Source organism: Sus scrofa, chromosome 10, assembly GCF_000003025.6.
Source record: "Sus scrofa isolate TJ Tabasco breed Duroc chromosome 10, Sscrofa11.1, whole genome shotgun sequence".
NCBI classification, from domain to species: domain Eukaryota; kingdom Metazoa; phylum Chordata; class Mammalia; order Artiodactyla; family Suidae; genus Sus; species Sus scrofa.
In genome coordinates, this window is record NC_010452.4 from 25,625,868 (window position 1) to 25,641,262 (window position 15,395).

General features: G+C 43.3%; 1 protein-coding gene across 1 annotated transcript in view; it reads right to left on the reverse strand.

The window, feature by feature from the left end:
- The window catches only part of HABP4 (hyaluronan binding protein 4), a 36,588-nt gene extending 26,455 nt beyond the window's left edge, over positions 1 to 10,133 (reverse strand). The window contains 2 exon segments of the mRNA NM_001244681.1: positions 3,602 to 3,764; positions 9,679 to 10,133. Of these exon segments, the coding sequence (NP_001231610.1) occupies positions 3,602 to 3,764; positions 9,679 to 10,042 (527 nt within the window). The 5' untranslated portion in view covers positions 10,043 to 10,133.

Consider the following 15,395-nt stretch of genomic DNA (forward strand, 5'->3'; position numbering starts at 1 on the left):
CTCATGGCAATGCCAGATCCTTAACCCAATGAGCGAGGCCAGGGATTGAACCCAAATCCTCATGGATACTCGTCGGGACTTAACCCACGGAGCTACAATGGGAACTCCCTGTCACTATGTATTATAGCACCCCCTTGTCCCAATTTTTGTTTTCACACTACAGGTACCTACCCAACCTTGCATTGAAGAAAAAACTGGGTCCCAGATTTGGAAACCGGACATACAGCTGAGAACCATTTTATGACCCTAACTTCAAGAACTCCATCCAGGAAAGTCCCTACGTATATAAAAAGCTGCTCAATGGGTATTATTTATAAAGGTAAAAAACTAGAGTTGAGCAAAAGTCCACTACTGGGATAATTACATTATAATTCTCCAAAAAAATAGATCACAGATTGTTACAGAACCATTAGAAATGCTTACCAAACATTGTCAATGACATTGCTGTTCATGACTTTAGTTTGTCAAGTGGACAAGAAAGACTGGTACTTGGTGTATAGACCCTATCATCTTAACATCTGAGTATATCTATGTATAAAAAGAAAGGAAAAAAATGGGCCAAGTGTTAAAAGTCACCTATCATCTCAGATGGTGAGATAGGCAGTTTTAATCTTCTTTATAATTTTATGCATTTTCCAAATTGCCTAAAGTAACTATAAATTATTTTTATTAAAGATCTTATGGGGAGTTCCCGTTGTGGCGCAGGGAAAACAAATCCAACTAATAATCATAAGGAAACGGGTTCCATCCCTGGCTTCGCTCAGAGGGTCGGGAATCCAATGTTGCTGTGAGCTGTGGTGTAGGCTGGCAACTATAGCTCTGATTCGACCCCTAGCCTGGGAACTTCCATATGCTGTACACGTAGCCCTAAAAAGCAAAAACAAAAACATTCCTATGTCTCTTTATTAATAGAAGAGTAATTATTATTATTTTTTTTGGCCATACCCACAGCATGCAGAAGTTCCCGGCCAGGGATCAAACCCATGCCACAGCAGCGACAATACTGGATCCTTAACCTGCTGAACCACCAGGGAACGTCAGAAGAGTATTTTTTAAGAAAAAAAGAGAAAATATCTTTTCTGATAGCACGACTTAACAAAAAATATATTCAAATTTCCTTGAAAGTAAAAATTCCCTACTTATTCCTAATGTGATACACAGAGAAGGACATAAGACATCACAGTTCTGTGGTATTCCTGTCAAAATGCATAATCTTGTTCCATTAGATTCCATGCTCACATTCTAGGCTGTTTTACAAAATAACTGGTCCATATTCTTTCAAATTCTCAAATCCATAAAATAAAGAAAGACTCGAGTTGTTTCAAATAAAGAAGACTAAATACAATGCACCTTCCTGGACTGGATCCTGAACCCAGTTTTTTTTTTTTTCTTTTTTTCTTTTACTAAAAGGACATTATTAGGACAACTGGTGAAATCTGAATAGTCTGTAGATTACATCATTTAGAGAATTAGATAATAGTATTACATCTATGCTAATGAGTTTGATGACTGTACCATGTTTTTAGGAACTATAATTAAAGTATTTAAGGATAAAGGGACATTCCTGCACCTTACTCTGAAATGACAAAAAGTGTGTGTGCGTGAGAGAGCAGGGGAGAGAGGGAGGGAGGGCTATGATAAAGCAAATATCGCAAAATGTTATTTGGGGGAATCTGGATGAGGGTAGATGGAAATTCTTTATACAGTTCTTGCGACTTGCTGTAAGTCTGAAATACGCATCACGTGATAGGCATTTTTCTTCATGTTAACATACAAAGACCTATCTTGTCTTTTTTAAAGACTCATAATTTTGCTACTAAGAAAAGCTGGAGACAGAGACTTGTGCTTTTGAGCTCTAATTTCCGCATTCTCATTGAAAAATATCCCTGAAGGGAGGAAAAAAAATACACAAAAGCTTCCCCAAATAAGCAGCTCTGATCCTGAAGGCTTTCTCAAAGCAGGCAGACTTTAGCCATTACACAGCAAATCTTTTTTTTTTTTTCTTTTTGTCTTTTGTCTTTTTGTCTTTTGTTGTTGTTGTTGCTATTTCTTGGGCCGCTCCCGCGGCATATGGAGGTTCCCAGGCTAGGGGTCGAATCGGAGCTGTAGCCACCGGCCTACACCAGAGCCACAGCAACGCGGGATCCGAGCCGCGTCTGCAACCTACACCACAGCTCACGGCAACGCCGGATCATTAACCCACTGAGCAAGGCCAGGGATCGAACCCGCAACCTCATGGTTCCTAGTCGGATTCGTTAACCACTGCACCACGACGGGAACTCCATACACAGCAAATCTTAAGTCACCAACCAAAACAGCAGCATGGAGCCTTTTTCTAGTTCTCACCCTCTAACATGGTGGCAGATATACCATTTGTTTTGGAGGCATAACTTCAAGGGAATGGGTCTGCAGAAGTCACCACTTGCTCACCCTCTCCTTTAATGGAGCTATTTGCTGCTGGATTTCTTATTTGTTTGCTTGTTTTAATGGACTTACAGCATTGTTTTATAAAGCCATGTTTCTGGCTAAAACTTAGAGACAGAATCCTAAGGGGCAGCGGAACGAGCAAAGAAGTTGAAAGACTTTGGGAATCATGGCTCATCTTGACCTTAAACTACACTATTCTAGTCTCCTTTAGCCTTTTAAACTTTCTTTTCCTTTCAATGTGACTCATGCATTGTTTCAGTTTAATCTAAACCCAGCACCCTGTAGGTTTAATAATTAAAAACTTTAGGCAGCAAGCATCCATCTTGTTTGTGCCAAGCATTAAGACCCCAAGAAGCGCCACCTCTGTACAGGTGGGCATGACAGGGCATGACAGTCCACGCGCTGCCACATCATTCAGGAGGGTGTCAGATGCACCAGCCTGAGACTATCTTCCAGGTGAGAGTACTTTCTAGAGAAGGTGTGGGAACCAAAACTGGTGTCACACATTTTTTTTTTTTTGGTCACATTGCATCATGATTAACCTACTGACTTCATGGGGGCTAGAAATTTGCTTGAATTCATTAGTAGACTAAATCAGTAATGCTAAATCAAAAACATAATTAGGGAGTTCCCGTCATGGCTCAGCAGAAGTGAATCCGACTAGTATCCATGAGGATGCAGGTTCGATCCCTGGCCTCACTCAGTGGGTTAAGGATCCAGCATTGCTGTGAGCTGTGGTGTAGGTTGCACATGTGGCTCAGATCTGGCAGTGCTATGGCTGTGGCCAGCAGCTACAGCTCCGATTTGACCCCTAGCCTGGGAACCCCCATCTGCCGTGGGTGCAGCCCTAAAAAGTTGAAAAAAAAAAAAAGAATTAAACTTCAAAAGAAAAATTAAACAGTTTAGCATACTCCTGTATAGCTTGTTACAAGAGTGCTTTTCATAGTTACCAAGAAATAATCTGTTTTTCATCAGATCATCATCTCCTGAACCAAGACTTCAGGTCACATATGAGATAAATGAAGATCCTTCATGTTACCTAAGGTAATATGATTTAGTACTTAAGTTGGTAAAATACTTCCAGAACTGCCACCACAAAAAGGTCACAGGTCTAATAGTTCTCTGAAAATCCTCTGGTTCCTCCAACCCTCCTGGTGGGGTCTGTGGTACCTACTTTTCATCTGTAAACTTCTCAGGTGTAAAGTCCGCCTGCCTCTCGGTCTCGTAGGGTCGATATTCCCTGTAGGATCTCCGCTCTGCTCTATCAAGCGCCACCTCTGTGCCGCGGCTATCACTCCATCCTTGCTGCTCCCCTCTTCTGGGAGTTCGCTTCTGGCCTGCCAGAGACAGAAAAATCAAAGGGGAGGCTGAGAACACAATGTCTGCAGCAGTATGTTATCACAGGTACTTTCAAATTTCACTCTCTGGGAGTTCTCATCATGGCTCAGTGGTTAACGAGTCCGACTAAGAACCATGAGGTTTCGGGTTTGATCCCTGGCCTCACTCAGTGGGTTAAAGATCCAGCGTTGCCGTGAGCTGTGGTGTAGGTCACAGATGTGGCTCGGATCTGGCGAGGCTGTGGCTGTGGTGTAAACAGGTGGCTTCAGCTCCGATTGGACCCCTAGCCTGGGAACCTCCATATGCCGTGGGTGAGGCCCTAGAAAAGACAGAAAAAAAAAAAAAATATATATATATATATATATATATATATATATTCACTTTTCTAGACATCGTGTCATAGGAAAATTCAGGAAGTTTAGACAAGTTCAGAGGAGAAAAAAATTTGCTGATACTACCATGCTCAGAGCCGTCCACTTTTTAATAAAACCTTAACATTACTGTTGAATCATACGCCACTTTCCCTTATGTTCTAGAAAGTATGATAAATTATACCAACTAACCTACAATTAAAGGGATCTCACAATGACTGTGACAGCTATGCGACAGTCCATCCATCCTACATTTCACAACAACTGCTTTATCAAAACACAGTAGTTAAGCTCCATCCAGAAAATTACCGGATAATCTGTATTTCAGATTGTATTTAGAGAATCCCAACTACAGTTTACCACTGGCAAATAAAGTTTTTATTTTTAAATAGTTTGCATCGTTATATCTTTTTCTTTCTTTTTTTTTTTGTCTTTTGTCTTTTTTGTTGTTGTTGTTGTTGTTATTGTTTCTATTTCTTGGGCCGCTCCCGCGGCATATGGAGGTTCCCAGGCTAGGGGTTGAATCGGAGCTGTAGCCACCGGCCTACGCCAGAGCCACAGCAACGCGGGATCCGAGCCGCGTCTGCAACCCACACCACAGCTCACGGCAACGCCGGATCGTTAACCTACTGAGCAAGGGCAGGGATCGAACCCGCAACCTCATGGTTCCTAGTCGGATTTGTTAACCACTGCGCCACGACGGGAACTCCATATCTTTTTCTTTTTTTGTTGTTTTCTGTTTTTTTTTTTTTTTTTTTTTTTTTGGAGGGGACACCCGGATATATCTTTTTCATTTGAACAGATGTTCCTCCTCTTTGATGGGATTTATGCACTTGTGATTATTTTTTATGATCACAATTCTCAAATAAGAAGCCAAGGCTGGTATTTGCCAACTCATGCAAGGGCCGGTCATGCTTGAAAGGGTATCTCCTGTCCATGGGGAGGCAGCACTGAGCAAGGCTGGGGCTGGGGCCACTCCAGTCTTCTCTGTCCTCTCTGCTCCTCTCAATTTCAATGCTTTAAAATATTTAAGCAGGGTCTGTCACAAAGGCATTTAATATTTGGTAAACATACTGTGTAGAACTTTGTCACTTCTTAAATCATTTCCAGAAATGTGTTTTTATCTTTTCTTTGTATATATTTAACAGGTCTCCACCTCAAAAAAATTGCAAAAATAGGCATTCCCATCGTGGCTCAGCGGAAATGACTCTGACTAGGATCCACAAGGATGCAGGTTCAATCCCTGGCCTTGCTCAGTGGGTTAAGGATCTGGCATTGCCGTGGGCTGTGATGTAGGTCGCAGATGCAGCTTGGATATGGCGTTGTGGTGGCTGTGGCGCAGGCCAGTGGCCAGCAGCTATAGCGATTCAACCCCTAGCTTGGGAACCTCCATAGGCCATGGGTACGGCCCTAAAAAGACCAAAAAAAAAAAAAAAAATGTAAAAACAATTTTTATTTTAGGTGCTTCACTTTTTTTTTTCTTCCTTTTTTTGGCCTCACTCACAGTCTGTGGCTGTCCCCCAGTTAGGGGGTCCAACTTGGCCACACCAGTAACTAGAGCCACAGCAGTGACAACACTGCCTCCTTAACCCATGAGCCACCAGGGAACCCAAGCCACTCTTCATACTGAGTGTATGCCTATAAAAATATTAAATATACCTGAATTAGTGGGTACTTTTTTTTTTTTTTTTTTTTTTTTTTTTGTCTTTTGTTGTTGTTGTTGCTATTTCTTGGGCCGCTCCCGCGGCATATGGAGGTTCCCAGGCTAGGGGTTGAATCGGAGCTGTAGCCACCGGCCTACACCAGAGCCACAGCAACGCGGGATCCGAGCCGCGTCTGCAACCTACACCACAGCTCACGGCAACGCCGGATCGTTAACCCACTGAGCAAGGCCAGGGACCGAACCCGCAACCTCATGGTTCCTAGTCGGATTCGTTAACCACTGCGCCACGACGGGAACTCCAGTGGGTACTTTTTAAACTGCTGGGTTCTTTTCCTACTTAGGCAGATACACATGACTCTTCAAGGAATATGTTTACATGTATTTTCCTACCTGCCCACTTACTACTTTCTATCTATACTTTATAAACTGGGCACATGTAAATTAAAATAGTTCCTGTACCTTACTGATCTCATCTTAAAGCAAAAATCCTGTCTGCAACACCACTAACACAAAACTGTGCAACTTCCTACTTGTTAGTTAACCAAGTATTTTTTTGAAATGCGAAAAGTTACACAACAGGTCTAAGTTCAATCTGAAGTTAATGTCCCATAACCCAGGAAAATGCTTCAACCTGATCTGCATCATGAAGTCACAGTCCGAGCTTGTGACATGTTTAGGATATCGGAAAGATGTGATCATAAACAGGGCATTATGCTTCTACTGCAGAACAAAACGAGAGACTGACACTCATGCCCAGCTGCCTGAGACTCCATGCCAGATGTTACTACCAGAGATCAAAATTGGAAGGCATTTGAAATGTAAGGTAGAAGATGTTATTACGAAAGTTCATTATCCAACAAACTGAACTCTTTAAGAGACCATGACATAATAGCCATCAGCGAGCACATCAACAGTAACAATGCTTTTCAATAGTTTCCCCACAATGTAAAAAGTTATTTTAATAGTTTTAAATTTCCTATCTGTAACCTGTAATTTCTAAAAAACGAAAGATCTCCACTTGGCCACAGAATTACTTAAGAAATTATTCCCACCTTCTTTCTGCTTTCTCAAGGTTATTTTTTTAATTGTTATCAATTAAATTTGGAGGTCAGCCTTCAAAACTTAAAATGACATTTGCTGCAAAGTACATGAAAACTTCTCTCAAAGCTTCTGCGTATGAATTGAAAACCATTAAATATGACTGGCTATTTATTAGAATAATTATCAATCCCCTTCCAACATTTCCTTTTCCTTGCAAAACCCAAAAACAAAGATAACAGGGGTTCAGTTTTCCGCCTCACAATTTACTATTAAGAGATCGAGACTGCAACTGAACCTAGTTTTCCTGTGCTGGATCAGCAGCTCCAAATGGATAATGCAAACACTGAATTTTACTAGCCCTTTCCAATAAAAGGCTGGACTATGCAGTCTGATTACTGATCTAACCACAAGCAGACATGAAGGGACAACATATAATAAAAATTTACAGTGAGATTTCCCCCAAAATAAAGTTGAGCTTTGACTTAGAATAGTTCTGAAAGTCCAGGAAAAGCAACGCTGTTTCAGAGGACTTCAAGAATGAATTTTTGTTCTCAGGGCTCACCCAAGGGTCTATGTATATTGTTAAATAGTGAAGGACATTAAAAATTTCCGTTTCTGTGGGAAAGATCTTACGATTTTCACATTCTTTTAAGATTAATGCTTCTGTTACATGTCAAATGTGTCTTGCCTTTGATTCTTGCCTACACTAAGAATTCACTTATAATATTCTAACTAAATTAAAACATTCTAAGTGTTGGAAAAGTATAGTCGGTATCAGTTGGGGCTACAAAAAAAACTTGAGAGAGTAACTCTCTAACCTCCATCACAAATAAACTCTGTACGGTAACTACATAAATAGAAATTAATGATCCATTTGCTCCTGAAATATCACATGCTTGACCAAGAACTAGAATTACAAAATTTTCATTCTAACTACAAAATTAACTAATGTTATTTAATATAGATCACTAAAGCCAGGTCACTTGGATCAAAAACAAATGAAAGAAAAAGTTATAAACATACTAGATTACAATGCTAAATTAATAAGTTTATTAGTTTAGTAAGATATAAATGTACTAGATCATAATACTCAATGCAGGTTGCAATCCAGTTTAAAGCATCTAAATTTAGAAAAAAAGGAAATAGTTTTGTGCGTTTATGTAAAGGCAAGCTGTTAACGCTAAGAAAAATATGGGATTTTCACTTCATATATTTCTTAATTGTTTAAGATTTTAATAAAATGCATGGCATTTTTAAGAGTAAAAAGGTTAAAAAGCAATATTTTGACCGAGAACTAAATTCAGTTTTGCACTAAAGATAAAACACATATTTTCATTTGTTAAAAAAATAAAGCTTAGCCTTTCTCAATTTTCATTATTATGATAGTTATTGCAATAGATTTCAGAGAAAAAATAGAACATAATACTAAATGTACACTATATCTCGTCTCATTGTTTTAAATAGGCTCATAAATGTACTGGCCTACCAAGGGGTCTCAGGATAGCCAATAGTATTTCAAATAATTTTCTTTTTAATCTTCTCTATGATTGTCTATATAAGCTTTACTACAGTGACTTAATTTTCTGATTCTCAAGAGATACTGCCCGATTAAACTTCGCACAGATAAAGGGAAACATTACCTAGTTGCAAGACGCAAAGCCCCAACGCTGAAATCAGGAGTTGTTCACTTAGGGCTGGGCTGCACACTTTTTATCAAGCAAGGAACAAGCCAGTAAAGCCCAGTGGAATACACTGCCAAACACTGGCTCGGATGGTCTTAACACTCTTTTTTTGGGAAACCTTAGCACCAAATGCCTTCGAGTCCTAGAAGAAACAGGGGGAGTCCTGGAGACTTTGCCACTGATGCAGTTCAGGTGAGAAAGGACACTTGGGCACCCACCATCCCTGAATGCAGACAGTAGTATACCATTGCACTGGCCGTTCTGGCTAAGCAGGTTGTGGGGAACTTTGAATATTCGTGTTGAAAAAATTAAAAACGCTCTTCTTAAGGCAGTCAGAGTTAATCACAAGTTACACAACCCATCAACACTGCTTGCTGCCTTGAAAACGTACCGGACGACTGCTGGAAGCTATCCTAAGAAGGATGGGTGAAGGCACAGAACTTGGAAGGCGCCGGGGACCCCGCGGCCACCCCCGCCGCATTCCGCTGGCGGCCCTGACGTCACAGCCCGCCCCCGCGGTCACTCGGGCCTTCCCTCCATCACAGAGGATCCAGCCCCTCACCCCGGAGATCCTTCACACGTCCCGGGCTCTCGCAGCCACTCCCAAAGGGCCGGGTTGCGCCCTTCTCCATCCTCCTTAAGAGGGGCGCTCCTCTCCCCTTCCCACCACCCTTTTCTTTCTACCTCCCGATGAGAATCTTGCAGAGGTTAGGCTGGAGGATGGAGAAGGTCCCGGCTAGTTCTATATTTGAGAGCCCCAGGGCAGCGACCCCAGTGTTCGCCCCTACACCTCAACCCCAGAAATAGTCCTCAACTTTGGCCAACTTGTAAAGGCTCAGCCGCAGGGTTTTGAAACCCCCTATTCCAAGCTTGCACTCTCCCTTGCCCCCAGAAGGGACTAAAAAAGGCCAGAAGTGGCGTGACACCCCCGATTCCCGTCCTTTCCCCCACCTTCCTGGGCCACAAGGACCCTCAACTCCAGCCAACTCTTTCCAGAGCCCCTTGCTCTTTCTGAACAGGTTCCAGGGACCCCAGTCTCGCAGCGGGGGATCGTGAGGGAGCTGAGGAAGGGTGACCTCCTTGACCCCATTCTCCTTTCCCTCCTGCCCACCGCGCCCACCACGGGCCGCCCAGGTGCCGGGCGGGGCGCACGTACCAGGCGGCTGCGGGCCGCCCCCGGGGCTGTCCGGCTGCTGTGCGCCGGGGGCCGGGAGGCTCTTGCGCTCCTTCTGGGACTCCCTCCGGCCGCCGCCCGCGCCGGGTCTGTGGCCCGAAGCCCCAGCCGGGCTCCTGCCACCGCGGTTGCCGGTCCCCGCTGCCACCGCCGCCGCCGCCTCGTCGCGCCTCTTGCGCTGCAGCTGCTGCTGGCGCCGGCGCTCGGCCTCGCGCAGGATGTCGAACGGGTCTGACTCGTCGTCCAGCAGCTGGTGGAAGCGGTTGGCCACTACGCAGCCGAAACTCTCCTGCATCACGGCGCCTGCGGCGGCCGCGGCCACAGGACTCCCCAGAGCGCCCTTCATGCCGCCGCGGCCACTGCGGGCCCGCCGAGGGCAGCCCACGCGAGCAAGTCTCAACGAAGCCGGCGGCGAGGACCCATCCTACCCGCAGCTACTGCCCTCCCTGCCCTGCCCAGTCCCGTCCCTCCCAGCGCCCGCCCCCGCGCCGCCGCCGCCGCCCGCCCAGCCGCTACCAGACAGCCAATCAGCGCACGCGGACACGCCCCCTTTCCTAGCCGGCACGACTGGAAACCCAATCAGCGACTGGCTGCTGTCACGTCATGCGACCTCTATGCCCCGCCCCACGACTCGGCAGGGAGGGGTGGGGCCCAAGGGGCGGAGCTAGGCAGCTGGGCTATGAGGGTGGATCCTAGCCATTATTTGCGTTCTCCCTGAATTCATCATCGGCCACTCTTCTTTGAAGTTTATATATTGGTTGAGCCATTCAACAACTACACAGTGGACACTATATGTGCCAGACATTATGTTGTAGGAGATATTAGCTCCTTGTTTTCGTGGATCTTACAGTCTATAGGCAGAAAAGTGCTCTAAAAGAAAGGCCCATACTTCTCTATGATCCTATAGCAAAGGGACCTGACCTAATTAAGAAGCCTGAAAAGACTTTCCCTGGGAAATGATGGTTAAGCTGAGATCTGAAGGATGACAAGGGCCAGGAGCAAAGGCAAGTCCTGGAATCTTGAGCTGGGGTGAAGCACAACCCATTCAAACTCAGTGAACCAGTTTGCAGAGTTAGGGGAGGGCCTGACTGGTGAGGTATAGGCATGTGGTGCAAATCTGGCAGAACAAACCGTGGGTGAGTCTTCCGGAGGATTTCTTGGAGGAACATTTTTCTGGTACCTAAAAAGGGTTGGGAAGGGATCTGTCATCTTTCCACTTCTGTTTTTTGGTCCATGTTATGTGAGGGGGACATGATGCTTGGAGTTGCTGGCCCTTATTGTGACAGTGAGGGTGGCAGAGCAGAATGATGGAGAAAACCTTGTTCCTTGATGATGTGCTGCTGCTGACTTAACCACGGTCCGGAATCTACCTGCCTCAGACTTATTCTGTAAGACAGCAAATGCCATTATTGTTTAAACTAGTCTTCGTTATACTTGTTTCTTGTATCCAAAAGCATTCTGCTACAGCATCTTGCTTAGGTGGGTCATTACCAGCTTTTGCTGTCCTTTAATAGCAAATGGAAAAAGAACTCTTAATCCTAAAACTGCTGCCAGGTCTGTGTTTTACTCACTTATTCAATTTTCTGTCATTCACAAGGAGTAGGACAGGGATGATGTCTGTCGTATTCATTGCAACTTATATCCCCAGTGCTTAGCATTCTAGGTAGCTGTACAGTAGGTTCTCAGGAAATATTTGTTGAATGACTGAAGATTTTAAGGTAGCTGGTCTTCTCCTTCTTGGAGTCAGTGGAGGTTTATGATTAAAAGCCTATTTTTTTTTTTTAATCTAAAAGAGGAGCAGGTGTTCAAACAAAAACTTGTAACTGATCTTCATAGTTGCACTACTCACAATAGCTAAAATGTAGAAACAAACAAAGTATATCAACTGATGAATGAATAAACAAAATATGGTGCAATAGATTAATATTTGGCCAAAAAGAGTGCCTCTTGTGGCTCAGCAGGTTAAGAACCCAACTAGAGGAGTTCCAGTTGTGGCTTGGTAAGTTAATAACCTGACTAGTTAGTATCCCTGGCTTGGTTCAGTGGATTAGGATCTGGCGTTGCCATGAGTTATGGTGTAGGTCGCAGACATGGCTCGGATCGTACATTGTTTCGGCTGTAGTGTAGGCTGGCAGCAGCTCTGATTCGACCCCTAGCCTGGGAACTCCCGTATGCTGCAGGTGCAGCCCTAAAAAGCAAAAAAAAAAAAAAAAAAAAAGATTCCAGCTAGTATCCATTCCTGGCTTTGCTGAGTGAGTTAAGGATCCCAAAATTCCACAAGCTGCAGTGTAGTTTTCAGATGAAGCTCAGATCTGGCATTGCTGTAGCTGTGGCATAGGCTGGCAGCTGTAGCTCTGGTCCAGTCCCTAGCCTGGGAACTTCCATATGCCAAGGGTGAAGCCCTAAAAAAAAAAAAAAAAAAAAAAAAAAAAAGACAAAAAGATATTTGGCCAAAAAACGGGAATGAAGTACTGATACTTGTTATAGCACAGATGAACCTTGAAATCCTTATGCTAAGTGGAAGAAGCCAGACACAAAAGGTCAAATATGCTTCTATTTATATGAAATGTCCAGAATCGACAAATCTGTAGAGACAGAAAGCAGATTAGTGGTTGCCCAGGGGTTCAGAAGAAAGGGAATGAGGAGTGACTGCTTTATGGGCACGAGGATGCCTTAGAGTGATAAACATTTTCTGGAACTAAATAGTGGTGATGGTTGCACAAAATGTGAATGTGATAAGACCACTGAATTGTCAAATTGTTAAAATAGTAATTTATGTGTGTTTTGCCACATTTTTTTTGCTTTTTTTTTTTTTTTTTTTTTTTTTTTGGTCTTTTGAGGTCCACACCTGAGGCATATGGATGTTCCTGGGCTAGGGGACAAATTGGAGCTGCAGCTACCAACTTATGTCACAGTCAAGCAACTCAGGATTTGAGCCGTGTCTGCAACCTACACCACAGCTCACGGCAATGCCAGATCCTTAACCCAGGATCTGAACCAGGGATTGAACCCTCGTCCTCATGGATACTCCTAGTCCTGTTCACAACCACTGAGTTGCAACTGGAACTCTGCCACAATTTTTTAAAAGGCATATATTTTGAGGTTAGACCATGATTTGAATCTTGATTCTACCACTAATTAACTTTGTAACCTTATTCCTTACTTTTGTGCCTCAGTTTTCTCATCTATGAAACAAGGAAAATAATGGTACCTACTTCAGAGGGTTATTGTGAGGACTGAGTTTGATAATGCATGTGAAGTCTTCATTGTCATACCTGGCACAGAGTAAATAAATCCTTAGTAAAAGTCATTTGATAGTAATTATGATACCAAACAGGAAAAAAAAAACCTAAAAAACAAAAACAAACAAACATGGGCATAGCCACATAGCTTAGAAAATAAAGAATACCAAAAAAAGCAGTGAGGTGTGTTTGCTGAATAATACCACCAGCCCTTCTGTGGCATTTACTTATGGGCCCCAGTGGGAATGCAGTGGGGTTTAACCACATACAAAATGTAAATTACCTTGAGCTAATTAATATGCAAATTCCATTAGGAATAATAAAATAAAATACACCAATGCCTTCCAGATTGACTTAAATTCGTAGAAAGATCAAAGGATTTAAAAATATGTGGCTTTACTAGAGCTCCCGTCGTGGTGCAGTGGTTAACGAATCTGACTAGGAACCATGAGGTTACGGGTTCTATCCCTGGCCTTGCTCAGTGGGTTAAGGATCCAACGTTGCCGTGAGCTGTGGTGTGGGTTGCAGACTTGGCTCGGATCCCGCGTTGCTGTGTCTCTGGCGTAGGCCGGTGGCTACAGCTCTGATTAGACCCCAGCCTGGGAACCTCCATATGCCGAGGGAGCGGCTCCAGAAAAGGCAAAAAGACCAAAAAAAAAAAAAAAAAAAAAAAAGTAGCCTTACTACCTTTAATTCTATGCATAGAGCAACACCTGAGTTAAGACCAAGGCAGAGGGACCAATCAGGCTAAAAAGGTGTGAGTTTTTGTGACTCATCAAAGAGTTGCATTCCATCTACTGTTTTGCTGCTGGATCCCTGCTCCCTCTTTGCTTACCTTTCTCCTCTGTAAAATTATAGTCAGTCCTGTGTTCCTCACATGGTTGATGGGAAAGTAAAACCAAAGAGGTAAATTTAAAAAGATTTAAAAATTACATTATTTTACAGTTGTTTCTACTTGGATAATAATGCACGAACGAAAGTATTTTTCTTAATTCTAAGAGGGTCTCATCTGTTTTTTATGCCAGTTGAATCAATTGTGATAAGAGCAATGAAATTATGGTTCCTGGTTTAGTCGTTACAAGGTTGATAAGTGAATTTAAAATCAGTTTCCCACAGCAAATGAATAGGAGCAAATAAACAGTCTCAAAGTTAAGGGTTACAGAACCATAAATCAGTAACAACCAGGATGCTGCAGGACAACTTCTAGCAAGCAAAAATCCATTTATGATGACCAGAAATGGAGTATTTAAATCAGGAAAGGAGCTGCACCCAGCCTACTAATATTTGTATTCTTTTTATTTTTATTTTTTATTTTAGCACTGCACTCGAGGCATATGGAGGTTCCCAGGCTAGGGGTTGGATCCGAGCTGTAGTTGCTGGCCTACACCACAGCTCACAGCAACCCAGATCCTTAACCCAGTGAGCAAAGCCAGGGATCGAACCTGTGTCCTCATGGATGCTAGTCAGATTCATTTGTGCTGAACCACGATGGGAACTCCTAATATTTGTATGCTTGGCGTTATTGAGGTTGTTTCCGGCTTCCTTATGATAAGATATTACTGGCTACCACAATTGTTTATATCCTCAAGACACTTTTGCCAATAGAACAGTTTTTTATTCTCTCAATTAAAATGTATTCTCTGGGAGTTCCCGTCGTGGCGCAGTGGTTAACGAATCCGACTAGGAACCACGAGGTTTCGGGTTCGATCCCTGGCCTTGCTCAGTGGGTTAAGGATCCGGCGATGCCGTGAGCTGAGGTGTAGATCGCAGATGCGGCTTGGATCCTGTGTTGCTATGGCTCTGGAGAGGCCGGTGGCTACAGCTCCAATTCGACCCCTAGCCTGGGAACCTCCATATGCCACAGGAGCAGCCCTAGAAAAGGCAAAACGACCAAAAAAAAAAAAGAACTGGATAAAAAAAATAAATAAATAAAATGTATTCTCTACTATTAAAATATCAGTCTTGGTTGTAATTTTAATCCAGGCTGAATAATTTGGAATTTCAAACCTTTAAATTCTACATTTAGGAGTTCCCACTGTGGCTCAGCCGGTTAAGAACACTCCTAGTATCCATGAGGATGCATGTTTGATCCCTGGCCTCACTCGATGGGTTAAGGATCTGGTGTGGCCACAGGCTGCGGCAGAGGCTCAAGATGTGGCTCAGAACCTGCTTTGCTGTGGCTGTGGTGTAGGCTGGCAGCTGCAGTTCCGATTCAACCTCTAGCCGGGGAATTTGCATATGCCATAAGTACAGCCCAAAAATGAAAAAAGAAAAAAAAATTCTATATTTATTCTAGATCCTTCCAGTTGTGAGCACCAGAAAACTCACAATTAAAACAAAGTAACTTTTTTGGCTCAAGAAAAAAGTCCAAGAATGAATCACACACAGCTGGGTCAGGGATAAACCAAACCATGACCTGATTTATCCGTCTGCTCCTCGCCACCTCTTTGCTACATT